Source organism: Bactrocera tryoni, chromosome 1 (genome assembly GCF_016617805.1).
Source record: "Bactrocera tryoni isolate S06 chromosome 1, CSIRO_BtryS06_freeze2, whole genome shotgun sequence".
Lineage (NCBI taxonomy): Eukaryota > Metazoa > Arthropoda > Insecta > Diptera > Tephritidae > Bactrocera > Bactrocera tryoni.
Genome location: NC_052499.1, coordinates 71,127,266 through 71,142,840, shown reverse-complemented (window position 1 = coordinate 71,142,840; position 15,575 = coordinate 71,127,266). Strand labels below are relative to the sequence as shown.

At 39.5% G+C, this 15,575-nt stretch overlaps 1 protein-coding gene across 1 annotated transcript in view; it reads left to right on the top strand.

Annotated features, from left to right (window-relative positions):
* The first annotated feature begins 11,779 nt into the window (after nt 1-11,779).
* LOC120775625 (dynein heavy chain 10, axonemal) overlaps nt 11,780-15,575 on the top strand; it is a 102,660-nt gene continuing 98,864 nt past the window's right edge. The window contains exons 1-3 of the mRNA XM_040105918.1: nt 11,780-11,958; nt 12,652-13,246; nt 14,889-15,002. Of these exons, the coding sequence (XP_039961852.1) occupies nt 11,795-11,958; nt 12,652-13,246; nt 14,889-15,002 (873 nt within the window). The 5' untranslated portion in view covers nt 11,780-11,794. The remainder of the gene's footprint in view (nt 11,959-12,651; nt 13,247-14,888; nt 15,003-15,575) is intronic.

The following is a 15,575-nucleotide window of genomic DNA, read 5'->3' as shown; positions in this document are numbered from 1 at the left end:
ACAAACATATAATTTTTCCCTTCTCCCCACCATGACAAACAGCCAGCGATGATGAAGATGACGATGGTAATTATGAGAAAACTTTCCAGCGCTGATTCTTAACTATTCATCTTTGCATAACTCTTCTTCTTTTTACTTTGTAATTTTCACCATTTTCGCACTTTTGTTTCTCTGTGAGTTTTGCATTTTCAAATCTTATCGCACACGCTTTTTCTCTCCCTCATTTATGCACTTTTGCCTTTCTTATGACTTTGATTCGCTGAATTATTGCAGAGTTTGTCCTTGCTGCCCGGCGCAATGCCGCGACGCAGCAGAGCGCGGTTGCATCCAATTTGTGGTTGGCGAAAATGAAATGGACATTGCTGTTAGTTAATCTTGATGTTACCGCTATGTGGCAGCGCATTCTTGCCACAACTAATTGCTGCTAAGTGCGCCTTGGCGGAGGGTTACAACGTTGCAGCATCAGCATGCGGCTCAAATGTAAAAGCGCTGCATATTTCTTAGCGCAACACCTCGCACAATCCACCGGGAGTGCTGCCAAAAATGGCGCAGCCTTTCGATTTGCGGCTTGGCCTTGACGGCTGGCGGCGCGCGTGCATGTGAAGTCGAAGGCGAATGCCGTAGCTCAGCAGTCAAAAGTAGTTTATGCAGCACATTCAAACTTGCAACGTTGTAAATTACTAACATTGCTTGCCAAAGTTGTGGCATACCGCCGCCACCGCCACCGCCGTAGAAGGATGCAACTTTTTGAATGCCTGCAGTTTGTGCGTGTTTCTCTGTGTATGTGTGTTTGTGTGCTTATGTTCGAGAACTTTGCTTGCTAAAGTGATGATTATTTCGCCTTACAGCGTCAGTACGCGTGAACGTCACAATTGTCAGAATCTTCACGAATTTGCGAAACTCAAACACGTGTATACCTGCACACTCTCTGCATGAGCCACCCTGTTCTGCGTAAATTCAAGTCTAGTAGTCTATCTAAATGGTAATCACACATCCGCTCTCATCTTCTCACCGAAGTCTGGCAAGCGTTGCCGATTATGCAGCATGATTGAGTTGAGTTTAATTTCTGTTAATATTGAATGCTTCTTCTTCCGCTTACCTGGTCGCTGCGCTGTCACGACAATGTTTTCATATTGCATTCAATCTGCTTCCATCAAGTTTAAGTCTCTCGCTTCACTTATATTTTTATACCCGGGTGTTGTGTGGGCTGAAGGATTTTACTCTTTGATTTACTGAATAGTAACTAATGTGGAAAAGAGATTCTGGTATGATTTAGGTAAATGAATGGGTCACTTTGTTCTGTAGTTTCTTTGGGTAACGATGGGTTAAAAATTACCTACTGAAAAGCCAAAAACAAAAATGAAATAAGTAGAATTAAAGACCTTTAGAATCTTAAAGAAATTAAAATCCTCCACAGCGTAACTATTTAAATTTCGATCAATATAAATTTTTTCGAAACTTCAATCATTCCAAAGGGCCTAAAACCTTGTAAACTCAATGTTTATTGGATAACATCAAGATGAACCTCCAACAGAAAACAAAAGTTTAGCCATATATCTAATCTCTACCTCTATCTAGAAATCAGAAATAAGAAGAAGAAAAATATATAAGAAAAATAAGTAAAAGCGAAAATTAACTAATTATCAAATTTGACCCGGATTAATTTTTTAATGATCACGCTATTTTCACCATAAATTCATCTATCAAATATAAGAAAAATAAAGAAATGCGACTATCAACTTTTGATCAAATTTGACCCGGACTGGTCTATAAAACCCGAAATGATATAACACTTCTTCTATCACATTACCTTGATTTGGCTTTCCTTGATTTTTTTTGTTTTCGAAACTGCTCAAACTAGAAAAAATGTTTCTTTCGTCAGTTTGGGCGCGTAATTTATATGTAGCAGTCGCGACATTAACATGAAGTCATATCCCGACCGCGCACGTACTTAGCCTTCCCTACTTCTTTTATTTAGTTTGTGATTTGGCAATTTTTCCATTTCAACTTTTTCCATTTCGGAAGCCTTTTTGATTTTCATATTCCTGTTCATTTTCATTTAAAGTGGCTTCACAGTGCCAGCCAATTGCTGCAACTCAGCATGCACTTACCACACAAAACTTGCAACAAAGCCATTTGCAGAGGGTTCACTTAATTCGAAACTACAATAGCAATGACCAAAGTACACATTGTGCACGCTTGAGCCGCCCAAAGCTACTTGCGGCTGCCGCACACACACACGCCCACATACATCAGCAAACATTTTCTTTTTCCGCATTCAACTTTTTTTACTTTTCCTGCAACTCCTTTGGCTTCGGTCGGCTCAATTGTCTTTTATGTGGTGTGTGAGTGCATAAATTAATAACTTTACGCTTTTCTAATTTTTTCATACCCATCTGAACGCCTCGTCCATCACACGAACGGATTTGATGTGCTCAAAATTACAAAAAAATACAGAAACCGCCAGCAAAAAAGGTGGCAAGAAGAAGCGGCGCACCACACGCAGAAGAACAACGCAGAAGCCAATTGTAAAGTATGTGGAAGTGAAGGTGAGTCTGTGCGCGTTATGTAATGCTTGTATGTATGAGTTTGTGGTGCCACCAGGTTGCTATTTGTGCATTTCCTTCAAACTGTTAATAAGCTCCTGAGTTGATTTCGGCTTCTTTTGCATGCAAATTCGATACCTCTGTGTTTAACTTTGGCAACCCATTGCAAGTTCACTGTTTCTTTTGGCACTTTTGTGCAAAGTTTTTGGCGAATTTCATCAACTTTTGTTGGACTTTCTTATGAAGTTATGCAAATATGCACAAATCATTTGCAACACTAAGCTCGACAACGAATGATGCTGGTTTCAAAACTCTAAATATGCTTAGTGGGTGGAAGAACTTCATTGACCGTTGCTTAGTCGGAGAAATTGAAGGTTAATGTGAGAATTGTGTGTGTTAATTTGAGGGTCATGTTTATTTTCAATAATCGGTTAATAGAAGTATCAAGAAACCCATTAAATTAAATACAAATACGTTTTCGTTTATTGAGTTCAATACTCGTCAAAATATTATCATACAAGATAAGTACGAAAATTTTTCTTTTAGGGTGATTTGAGCAAAGGAATTGCATGAAGAAGAAGAGCCGGCTCAAATATATCTAAATTTTTTTAAACCCATACATCTTACTCCACTATTATTTCTATTTTAATTAATATTACTTTTTCCTACAGAAAATTGTCCAGGAATACGTAAAAACGCCACGAGTTCATTGCCACTTTGGAGATGTTGATGCCAGCAATCTTGATCCGAATATTAGATACGTTTATATTCTACGCAAAGATCCATACGGCATACGTAAGTAAAGCAATATTAAATAAACCTAGCAATATGCTTCAACCGATAAAAATATTATCAAAGACTATGTGAACAAGACATAACATTAACTTCGCTTGCACCGAAGCATAACACCGCACAAGTACAAAAGATTACTTACAAGAACATGTCTTTAAACGGTCGCTTTGTATATTATAACAGCTTTATGTCACAGTCTGAACAATATATTGGGATATTTTAGTGTAGCCTTGGGCAATAATTTGTGTCAAATTTCGTGAAGATATATCAAACACAAACCAGGAAATTGCAGGAAATTGGATTACAAGGCAGCTATCAACCAAAGGGGTCTTATATCGGTAGCTTTAAGACATCAGCAGCATCTTCGGCCGATGAGGACGTGTACAAATTTTCAGATCAATATCTCAAAATTTGAGGGACTAGTTCATATACATATATACGGTCTGACGAAGAGACAAAGACAGACTTCGACTTCTCGTATATACTATATATATTTTATCTTATCTTCGCCGTTTCCTTTTTGGTTTTACAAACTTCGTGGTGAACTTAATATATCCTGTTTTGGATACAGATAATGGAATACACCAATAGACTCCACTGAACTCAATACAATGTCTGGTTGTAAACATTCATAAATTTTTTATATAATTTATAGAAATGTTCTTCGCATCTCGATTACGAATGCTTGAATGAGAAATGAGGCTGAGGCTGAGACATAAAAAAATATGTTTTAATCAAAAACTTGTTCACTTTTTTGGTCTACTCATCTGGAAAGAAACGAGTACCGACCTTTCCTTTTAATCAAATCTTCAGTTAAAATTCGCGAAATCGTATTTTTACTCAAATTTGATCCTTCAGCCGATATGGTACAGTTGTGTCAGATGAAAAGCCATCCATCCAAATCACGATTCCTTAGCCACCTTGGAGTTCTAAAAAAACATGTTCACAAAGTTTCATGTGACAGCTCAACTTTTCGTCAAATTATCACTTGTACAGGCTGAATTCGGAGAAATAATTTCCTCATGCTACCCTTATGATTTTATTTAACTCTATAGTTGCCTCCGACTCGCCAAGCGTTACTATTCAGCATTCACTGGTTTTTTAAATAAAACAAATACGGTTAGCAATATCAATGAAATGATTTATTCCTGTGAAAATACATTCGATGCCATAATGTGTGGTACTAGATTTATTTTGCATGGCCACCACGGACGCACTTGCAGAAGTCTAGACGTTGAACTCAGTTTTCGACGGTTTGCAAGCATAAGTCGGCCGATACTGCTTCAATTTCACATTCGCTGGCTTGTCGGCATAGACCATAGTTTTAATAGTCTAACGGTGTCAAATCGCACGATCGAGGCGGCCAATTGACTGGGCCATTTCGTGAGATAGCACGTTCACCAAGCTTGGTTTTCAATAAATCTGTTGTGACATTCGCAGTGTGGCTTGAAGCGCCGGCCTGTTGGAACCACATTTTGTCTAAGACCATATTACCCAACTCAGGCCAAAAATATTCGGTTATCATTGAGCGGTAGCGATTCCCATTCACATTAACGTGTCGGTCTTGAACATCACGGAAGAAGTACGGCCCAATGAAGTCACCGGCCCATAAACCGCACCAAACCGTAATTTTTTCGAGAGGACGTGTTCATATTCGTGTTTCTTAGAGTACGTGTTGATTGCCGCCAGACCAATAATGCATATTTTGCTTATTGACGAAGCCATTCAGCCAGATATGAGCCTCATCGCTGAAGATGTCCAATTCACGAATATCCGACGATTTTGGTGGTCAAGCGGCTTCAGTTCTTGCGTCAATTCGCCACAAAGACGTGACAGAGAGGCCCAATGCTTGAGAACGACGTGTGAGTGACTGAGTTGGGTCTTCCTCAATTGATGCGCCAGTGGCAGCAATATTCTTGACACTACGGCCACTTCTTTATCTCATTGGCGCGGGAACATTTTGTACTGTGCTTTTGAATTCAAATTTTTCCACTAAACCCTCAATTGTTGATCTGACAGGACGATTATGACGACCATAAATTGGACGTAAATTTTCATAATTTCGAGTCGTTGTACTAGTAGAGCAGTAGCGAGCAAAGAAATGGTGAATCGAAGGCAGCTTAGTTCAATTGTCAATATACATACACACATGCCTCTGGAGTACGATAGAACTTTAAGCTGTATTCACTGCTTACTTTTTCTGTAGCAGCCGCTAAGGTTAGACGCGTTTTTATAAAAATAAAAGTAATGGATAAAAGAATTTGTTCGTAAACTCAGGACCAAAAACAGTACTGTTACGAAGCCCCACCCTTCATATTCACATGGCTCCGTTTGACTCTTTCCTATTTTCAAAAATAAAGAGAATCTTTAGGGGTCATCTTTTAACAAGATAGATGAAAATCGCTGAAAGAGCCTTAATTCTGTAGGATACCCCAAAAATCTTTGAGAAGTGATTTGACTTGCTGACATGGGTGCATAATATCGAATTGGAACAGTCTGTATTTGTTTAATGTAGACGGATGAATTAATATTTTTTTCAAAAAACGAAAATTTCCGTTATTTTTTGAACACACATCATATGTAGAAATAATTTATATTATAACTGATTAAACATGGTTTATGTAGCACCTGTGCCATTGCCATTTAATATTAATGAGCTTATTACCCAAATTCTACATCGCACACTTATTGCTTTTCGTTCATCACGAATTCTAATGCTCATAGCATTTATATTTTATCAGCTCTCATGCTTGTGTTGACCTTCAACAAATTTTCTCTCATTCACAGGTAGTTTCTACAATCGCGCTGAATGCTTTGCTGAGATGCCGAAGTACTTTATTGTTGGCACCATAAATGGTGTTGTGATTCAATCGTTGCAGAGTGATTTGAATTTGGTAAGTTCGGTTATAATTGATTGACACACAAAATACACATATGTAACGGTATACACCTGTATATCGGACCCACAATGCAATGATGAATTGTTGCAAATTGTCGAAAGATAATCGAAAATGCTCGAATTGAGAACAAAGCGCAAAGCAATCAGGGCAATAAAACGCTGATATAGAGTCAGGACTTTGCGGGTAAGAGCGTCTGTGTGCAGAAGAAAATAAGGTAACGAAACGCTAGGGTGAATAGAATGAAGAATAATGGAAAAAAGTGTAGACGAGCTACTAAAATTAATCTATGCAATTTTAATTTCCGGCACTAACCCCCCGCTTCCCTCAAAGGTGCAGAGCTGCCAATCAGGGTTTGCCGCACACCGCACAACGCTTACCGTGCGCTGCTTAACGCAGCTTACCATTTACCATTCGCCATTTTGTATTCACTCAGTCGCTGGCATTTGCTGCGCAGCATATTCAATTTTCAATTAATCAAAGCTGTGCTTACCACCGCACAGCTCGATTATTTCGAAACGTAATGAAGTGGCGAATTGTAATTAATTCCATAGTAACACAGCCATCTATCAAATTCTACTCTATTCCGGCGCGATTTTCCGCAAGACCGCGCCAGAGGTCGCTCGACAGCTCGGTCTTTTGGTTGAGTATGAGTTTTTTTCCCTCTTCGAGTTGCCCGTTAATGTGGCATAGTGGCTTTGCGTAGGCAAATAGAAAGTTGTGCCGTCATTGCGCCAATCTCGTGCGGTTATTAGACTTTTTGTTGGGCAACGACCCCTTGTTAAGCCTCGCTAGTCTGTGCCTTCTTCGCCTGCCGTCTGCCGTCAGCATTGAAAGCGTCTTAGTGCTGACACGCTGCGTGAGCTTTTGCGCCGCCATTATTGGCCTTTCGCGCTTCGTTGGAAAACACATTAAAATTCTGCTCCAAATGCCCGACATAGTCGGCGGCGAGAAGTCAACTCGTCGCCAAATTATCGAAGCAAATCAATTAGAAATTAAAATATTGTAAGCTGCGGTCGCCTCGCATCCGACCCGTGCAACCTTTCTACGCCTATACACACACAAATATTTGCCTTTCACCACACTCTTTTGCACAACGCACTGAGCGCTTATGTGCGTCCGCTTTTGTTACTACTTAACACTCCTTTTTCATTTTGTTGTTGTTATTGCTTGCAGGTTGGCCGCAAAGCTATTCAATTTCAATTTCGCGAACCGAAATTCGACGACAAGCAAACGAATGCCGATGAGAATATATGCGCGGGTCCCGGTGCCGGCTCGGGTGAAGTCAAAGAGACAGGACCGGGCTTGCTGGAGTTGTCAAAGCCCTCGGAATTCCGTTTGCGCGCACTTAAACAGAAAAAGTATGTATTAGCCGCGCACAGTGGCGGCAGTCGCAAGCTTTTGTGTTCGTCGCGTTGATTGCCACGCGCCCGCTTACAGCTCACTGCTTGTCTTCTTTATTGGCTACATTCTTTTCATTTCGAACATTGTTTTCTTGTTGGTTTATTTATGTGTGTGTTTTGAGTCATTTGTTTTTTATCACAGTCGTGCATTGTGTACTTCTGCGCAGCAGATCCTTACGCTCCCTCAATCGGTAGTTACATGCTGTGCCCGCTCAGACGGCGTTCGCCCGCCAGTTTTCCCGTTTGTTTATTTCCTTTCTGAAATCCATTGGTATTTTACATTTACCCTTTTCGCACATAAATTACAGAGCATCCGATAAGGATTTCCCTTTGTTCTGTATTTTTAATCGTATTTTTTCCGCCACCCCACACCTTTAGCCACTACATTTACGGTTACATTTGTAACGGTGTTTATTTTTGCTGTTTTGATGGTTTTGTTGAAACAGATTAATAATTTGTTGACTTTAAGTGTTTAAATACATAAGAAGCAATGACAATGGTTACGTCCTTAAATTATGACCGAGACCTTAGGCGGAATAATGCAGTGTGTGAGCTGAGAGGTCAAGGCTTTAACATAAAGCGAGTTCTTCACGACTTTTTAGGTATTCTTGGTTGTTTTATACATACCTTTCTTCAGTAATACCTTAGATTGTGAGAGGTTTGTGACATGAAAGGATTTCAAAAATTACGAAAATTAATTCTTTAGGGGTTACATGGGTTTCCTCGGGTAAAAAACAGCCTTTTTTCAACAATTTCTTCTTATAAGAAAATTAAATATTTTATTAAAATATTTTATTGTTACAAACATACGCTATTAACAAAGAAATTCTAAATTTTTGAAATAAAAAACAAAGGTTTTAAGCTCGATCATTGCGACGCCGTTACCGGATATTGGTTTAAACCTTAACTTACAACTTGAACAAAGGAGAAAAACTGAAAATTGGATTCTTCGCAGACATTTAAGAAAAAAATATTAAAATTACAATGAAAATTTTGCAACATTTTTTTTCAAATAGTTGTAATCGAAAAAAAACCCTTCGTTCAAGTTTTCAAGAACTGTATCTCGTAAGCCTGTGTAAAATTTCAAGAAGACCAATTGAGTAGTTCTGGAGAAATCTTGCCAACCGACTTCAAATAACAATAGTTTCGAGAAAAAATCTCAAGGCTGTATCTCCGACACTATTACTCGGTTCGGCATTAAAATTTAGGTAAATATTATAGAGACATTAATCATTATTATAGAGACATGATTTTTGAAACCGCCAAACCCATGTAACCCCTTAAAGCCCCAGTACTTCGAAAATCATACTATTTTATAAAGGAAACCCCGTAATGCATAGTGATGGGGTTACGGTAACTCAGGACCCGGGTTGGATCTGAATTGTAAAATAGCCCACCATAAATAAGAATCTGGACTAAGGGAATCTTAAGAGCAAACTTTATTTTCTGGACAAGAACTGATAATTGTGTAGGACTTGAGATAAGATGGGACAGAAATGTACCATAAGCTACCAGAGGCTATTCTGTAATAAATTTGTTGTCTGCTTAAAGAAGAAGGGGTGCATTTTTTATAGCAACTAATCGACGCAAATTCATGCCAACAAAGTGGTTTACATACAAGTACCAGATTTCCGTAGACTTTTTTGTGGTCTGATATTAGCGATTTCGAGCAATGAGTAGCTTATTGGGGAGTAAAGATGTTCGCAAAATTTCATATTCACATCTCAAAAACTAAGTTCGCATATATGCAGACAGACATGGTTAATTAAATATACATATGTATATAATTTATAGAGTCTCCAATGTTTCTTTCTAGATGTTTCAGTCATTCGTGATTTGAATTTCCAATGTCGGACAACGGATGGCTAGCTATTATATTTAATAATAATATTAGTGGTGATATATATAGCTAGATAAGAGATGTGGAATGGGGATGTCGTAGTATTTATATTCATAATAGATTTTGTTACTAGTTTTTTTTGTAGGATTTAATAGCTACACTTTCTTGAGGTTTTAATTTTTTTTTCAGGTCACAAAATATAGATCATAAAGAAGTCCGAGGCTTGTATTTATAACTTAGAACATATTTCACAGTTTTTTTTGGATTTATACTCAAATACTTTTTGAATTTATACAGCACAGAAAAATTATATCAAAGATTCAAATAAAGTTACATTCTGAGCTTGAAACCCACGGACCAAATAAACAAATGCACTCAGCAATCCCTTCAGCGACGCCCACCAGAATACACCACAGTCCTCTTTGCTTTTTCTCATACATTGGACAAAAATGTTGATTGCATTTTTCCTCCCACTTCCGTTTCCAACATTGCAACCGGTTCAACCGCTCAAACGGTTGATTGTTGTAGCGTTTGGTTGCCTTTTGCTTATCTGCAGCTTTTCATTACTTCAACTTAATTTTCATTTCGTTTTGTTTCATTAAACAAATTCTTTACTAGCCTTTTTGCTTTTCATCCCTTTCTGCGCGCTCTGCGTATTTTTTTGTTTTACTCTTACTGGTTAATTTCTCTTATTTACTTTGCTTATTTATTCGCTTTGTAAGCCAATGTAGCAAATCCGCTTTTCTGTGGTGACTTTAAACCTTTTTGGCCGTTTGGCTGTTTCAACAATAATTATTATTATTGAATTGTTTCACGAAATCTCAACGCGAAAATCTAACAAAACAACAATAAAAATGAAAATCACAAAAACCCGCCGCACAGAAAAATGGAGAAGCTAAAAAAGGAGTCCTTAACAAAAGGGAAAGCGCGCAGAAAGACTGAAGACGGCCAAGGCGATGCGGCCGATGATGAAGATGAAGATGAAGAGGAGAAGGAGGATGTAACAGCAAAGCCAGGCGAGGTGGGCTCATCATCGTCCTCCGAGCAAATAGGTAGGTGTGAAATAAAAACAAAAAACTAACGGTGGGTGGTGGCTGCCGAGTTGCGGTAACTAATTAAAGCAGTAATACCAAGAAGTACCGTTAACTGGCATTTGCGCGCGGCAGCAGCACCAAGGGACGTCAGCGCGTAACATTTTGGCCGCGCTTAGTCCCTAAGGTCACAGTGTCAACAAGTCAAGCTGTCATCACCGCTGTCAACACACCCTGATTTGGGTTGTTTAATATGCGTTTGATGTCTTGGTGGTGGTAGTGGTTACGGCTGTCAGTAGTCCATCGCTATCTGCTCACCAATCTGGCAACCGCCCTCAACTCACGCGCGCGGCTATCCTGCGGGACTTAACTCATTTCAATTATACACTTTTAATTACCAGAGGAACCCGAAAAACCCAAATTGACGATTGCCGAACGCTGGGAACAATTACTGCGTGAGACGAACGAGGCGATCGAACGCCAGCGCCTCGAAGAGGAAAGTACGGTGGAGAAGCTACCGCCATACCAGCAAAATCTACTCAAAGAGCTGAGCGAGTTCGAAGGCGAAGTGGAGTGGACAACGAAGCACAGTATGCGCGCATTTGATCTGCCCACCAGCTATGCCGCGCCGGGACAAGAGGATGTCGAATTTGAGGAGTCGAAAGTGAAGATACCTGTAGATGTAAAGAAATTAGATTTGATACCAACATACTCACTGGAAATTCTCGAAGATATCGTGCATGGTTGGATATATTTCCTGGAGGGCAGAATCAAAGCGCTGAAAGATATGGTGGGTGACGGTGTTAGCACTGAGAATATTTAATAACAATGTGATTTCAGCAACTGGACGAGTTCACGCCAATGGCCGCTTATCGCATCTGGCATCATGGTGAAATCGAGCTGTATACCACATTGGAACAATTGAAGTCGGAGTTCGTGTTAACAGTTTTGGGTACGTTGATTCAACTGGTGTCTCTTCTAACCTTAAGTTGTATAAAAAAATATTGTTGAAAATGCAGATATTCTACGAAAGGCCAACTCGCCCATGATCAAACGCTGGGATGACTTCATGCATGTCCTACAAGAACATTACCACCTTTCCAAGGAAAATTCGGATTACATTTCGACCATCACCGATTACTTAGAGGTAACAATATCTTTTCTTCTCCCAAGATGAGTCGATAACAAATATTATTCACTTTAAATCATCCTCTTCAATTTGTATTTATTACTCACTCCTTTTCATTTAATTTCACAGAAAATTCGGGACTACGAAAGCTTCAAGATGACAACGCTACTCATACCCAATGTAATGGTGGGTCTACGCCACATCTGGACCATGTCCAGCTACTACTGCCGCGACGACAAGATGCAGGTTTTACTCTGCCAAATCTCCAACGTCTTCATACAGAAAGTCAAGCGCATCATCTGCTTTGAACACATATTCAGGTAAGTCGCTGCGTCGCTGCGACAGCGTAAAAATTAAATTTAACTTCAAGCAGCTGAGAAGACTGCCAAAGCGTCGCAATGTCGTATAGAGCAAAATGCTTGTGCTCTTAGCCGTGGCAGAGTGTAGCTGGCACTGCACATGACAACTGTCAGAGGCGATTTTCCTGTCGATTTACTTTCGAAAATACTTGACTTGTATGTTGCGGTACTTGCACGACGAGTGCGAGTGCTTCGTGGAGTAGGGATGAGTCCACAAGGCGGATATTGCAAGTGTTGTGTTGACTGCTTCCTCCTTAGCACACTGACTGCTACCTGCCACTTGCTGGCTGTCGACGGTTGCAGCGCGCGCTTCCTGTTGAACAAATTTACCCAAACACTTGGCGAAATGCAATTTCGGCGTTGCCGCTGTCGCATGCAAATTCCTTTTCGCTTGCGTTTCTTATACAAATATGTAGGAAGCTGCATGCATATAACGTAAATGGCAATGTATTTGGCCTTCTGCTTTTCCTATTTCGCTTCACCATGCTTATTTCCGGTTGCTGGGAGCGACATTTCAATAGCTTCTTCACTTTTGCGACAATATTATTTTACAAGCATTGAAGATCACAAAATCTCAGCGTAAAAGTATAATTTTTCAATTGCTCCCACACTACATCTTATCAACTGCTTACTCATACGCTTCTCTCATTTCAGTCGCTCAGCTAAATACACTTATGAGACCGCCACGAATTGCGCCAATTTGCTGCGCTGCTGGAAGAGCGCTTACCTCGCCAGTCGTTCGTACATCGAAAGCTCCGGTGTCGGCTCACGTTGGGAGTTCGATCGTCAGACGCTGTTCTCCGAAGTCGATCATATATGCCACATAAGTCAAGATATCGCTTATATCGGCCGTGTTTTTATACAATATGAAAATCTTTTCGGCCATCGTCTCAAAGCGCTTATAACCGATCCATCTATTGTGGATGATTTGATGAAAAAAGTCTATCGTCTTTTGGATGATATGCTTTCCAGTGTTGATTACGACATCTTCCGGCCAGGTAACTCTGAGAATTGGGAGCATACACTGGCTACATTCAATCACCGTCTGGCAAGTGTTGAGGCCGATGCAAAAGCCGTTATTGAACGTAGCATAAATACGTTGCGTTCGTCAGATATGGGTCTGGAGTTAATAAAGACAATCAAGGAAATAGATACACGCGAAGAGCTCGCTGAATTTATTTCGACGAAACATGAGAATATTTTACGGTTTTTCCAAACCGAAATCAACTCTGTGGAATTCACATATACGGTATTTATATATTGCCTTTTATTTCAGGAACAGGAAACATTTTTTGTGATGTTGTACTATTTAAACCCCTTCCTTTTATAAGCGATGGATTAAACAACGCTAGCTGAAAAAATGGAAAACATTTTAAACAATAACAAAAACTCAAACATCTTTTCAAAGTTCAGAATATAGACATGTCAAAATAACGAACCAAGACTTGAGCAGTTGTCTACACTATTTTGCGAATTTTGAAGTTTGAATACTAGAAATATGTTTAAACATTATATTATATGTGTTTATACTCTTCAGTTATTTTCGAACCTTTCAACTTTGACCTAGACTGACAAAAATCATGTTACATGTTCACGTATTTTAACAGAAAGCTTTATTAATGTTTAATACAAACTTCTCTACACTTGTCCTATGTTTATAGGTCGGCAGGGCCCTCAGTGCCCTCAGTGCCTTCAGCGAATTTTGCATTTTTTCGGTTTCGATTCATTTTTCGAGTGCCTTCACTAGATTCTTGGACAGTTTCGACGTCATACGCTTAACTACACGACTCGTCGTCAGTAATCACGTCTTTGATGAATGTAGGGTTATGGTAGTAGCGGCATAAAACATTTCGGAAGCAATTTCGAGGAATGGTGCGGGGTTGACAGTCATTGGCAAATACAAGTCCGGGTTCATTTTAATTTAGACGCGACTATCGTGGGAGCGGAATGTAGGGTCCGCTGCAAGCATCTATTTTGCAACCGCTGCTCGACGTCGTTTTTGCAAAGGATTCAGGTCACTTGATACCAGTCTAGCATATCCGAAATATTAACCGAAATGGGTCTAGTTCATACTTAAGAGATGTTGAGATCTTCTTCTGCCACTCTGATGCCAACACGACGATTGTTCTTTCCACTTTTTGATGATGTCGTCATTAAGAGAGGTGGATGGACGGCTCGCAAGAGACAAGTCTTGGATAACTTTACGAACTTTTCTGGATGTCTTGTGCCATTTGCACTGCAATTCACGTGTTTTTGATAAAATAATATTTTCAATGATTTCATTGAAAACCAAAAGTTTCGAAATTATATCGGAAGTACACAAAATCCTTATAGACACTCCAGAGAAGAAAATTAAGGAACATGATCGAAATACTAACTTGTCACTGTCTGGTGGCGACACACGTCTGCAGAATGGGGCTGACAGCTCGAGAAGACTGCAGAAAATGTTTAGAGCAGGGCACGAGGGAAACAATGGAGTATCTTATGTGTATCTGGGGTTCCACGGTATGATACATTGGAAGAAGTATCGATGATGAGGCCACAAAGTCTGTTGAAATTCGCGTCAAGCGTAGGCTCTCTACAAGATGACTACTTCTCATGGACCTAGTAATTGAACTCCATCTGGTATCACAAAGACCAAAAACTGGTTTATGCGTGGCTCATTGGCCTACTAGGCTAACCTAACGGAACCTAAGTGTTTTAAAGGACGATGGGTTCCCTACCGATAGTTTCAGAATGAACATTAAGAAATTGCTCAAAAATATACTTTAACTCCAAATTTGCTTAACTATAACACACACTTCAACAGAAATACGAATATATGACAAATTTATAGATTTTCAACTTGCTCATATTTTTATTATTTAAAATGTTGAATTTTTCACTTGCAGAAAAATCGCAAAAATCCACCAATCGGTAAGCACCAACCATTCCGCATCGGCTGCATTCAGTGGGCGCGTCTGTTGACCAATAAACTAAAAGTCTCCGTGCTGGCATTCAAAAGGGTAAACGTTCAATTATTGCTCGTGGGCATTTACATGCAGTGCGAACAATAGTTGTTGTGCAATTTGTTGTTATTGTTTTTTGTGTTGCTGTTGTTGCTGTTGCAGCTTTACTTTTTTAATGTTGCATGCACTTTTTTGTTTTGGCAGACGCTTTTGGTGTTTATACTAGTTTGTACGTGTTGGTGCATGAGTAGAGTGTGTGTGTGTGTGATGAGTGTTAATAGCGTGTGTATGTTTGGAGAGTGTAAAGTGTTAGTGTGTTCGTGGATGTGCCTGTATGCTGCCGCTCACACAGTTTATTGTTGTATTTGATTTTTTTATCGATGTTTTTTAGCTTTTAATTGTTTTTGTTTTTTGCTCGCCTTATTGTTCTTGGTGTTTTTTGTGTAATTGAAATTTCAATTTCAGTTTGCTTACTCCAGTTTTTTGCTGTTGCTCACTGGTTGTTATGTAGAACAACCATTTCTTGTTTACCGCCATTGTACGCGTAGTAGTTGTAGTGTAGTAACACTAGCGTGTTGTTGTAGTGGCAGCGGTATCCGATAGTGTTGCTGCTGTTGATTCCACTTAAAA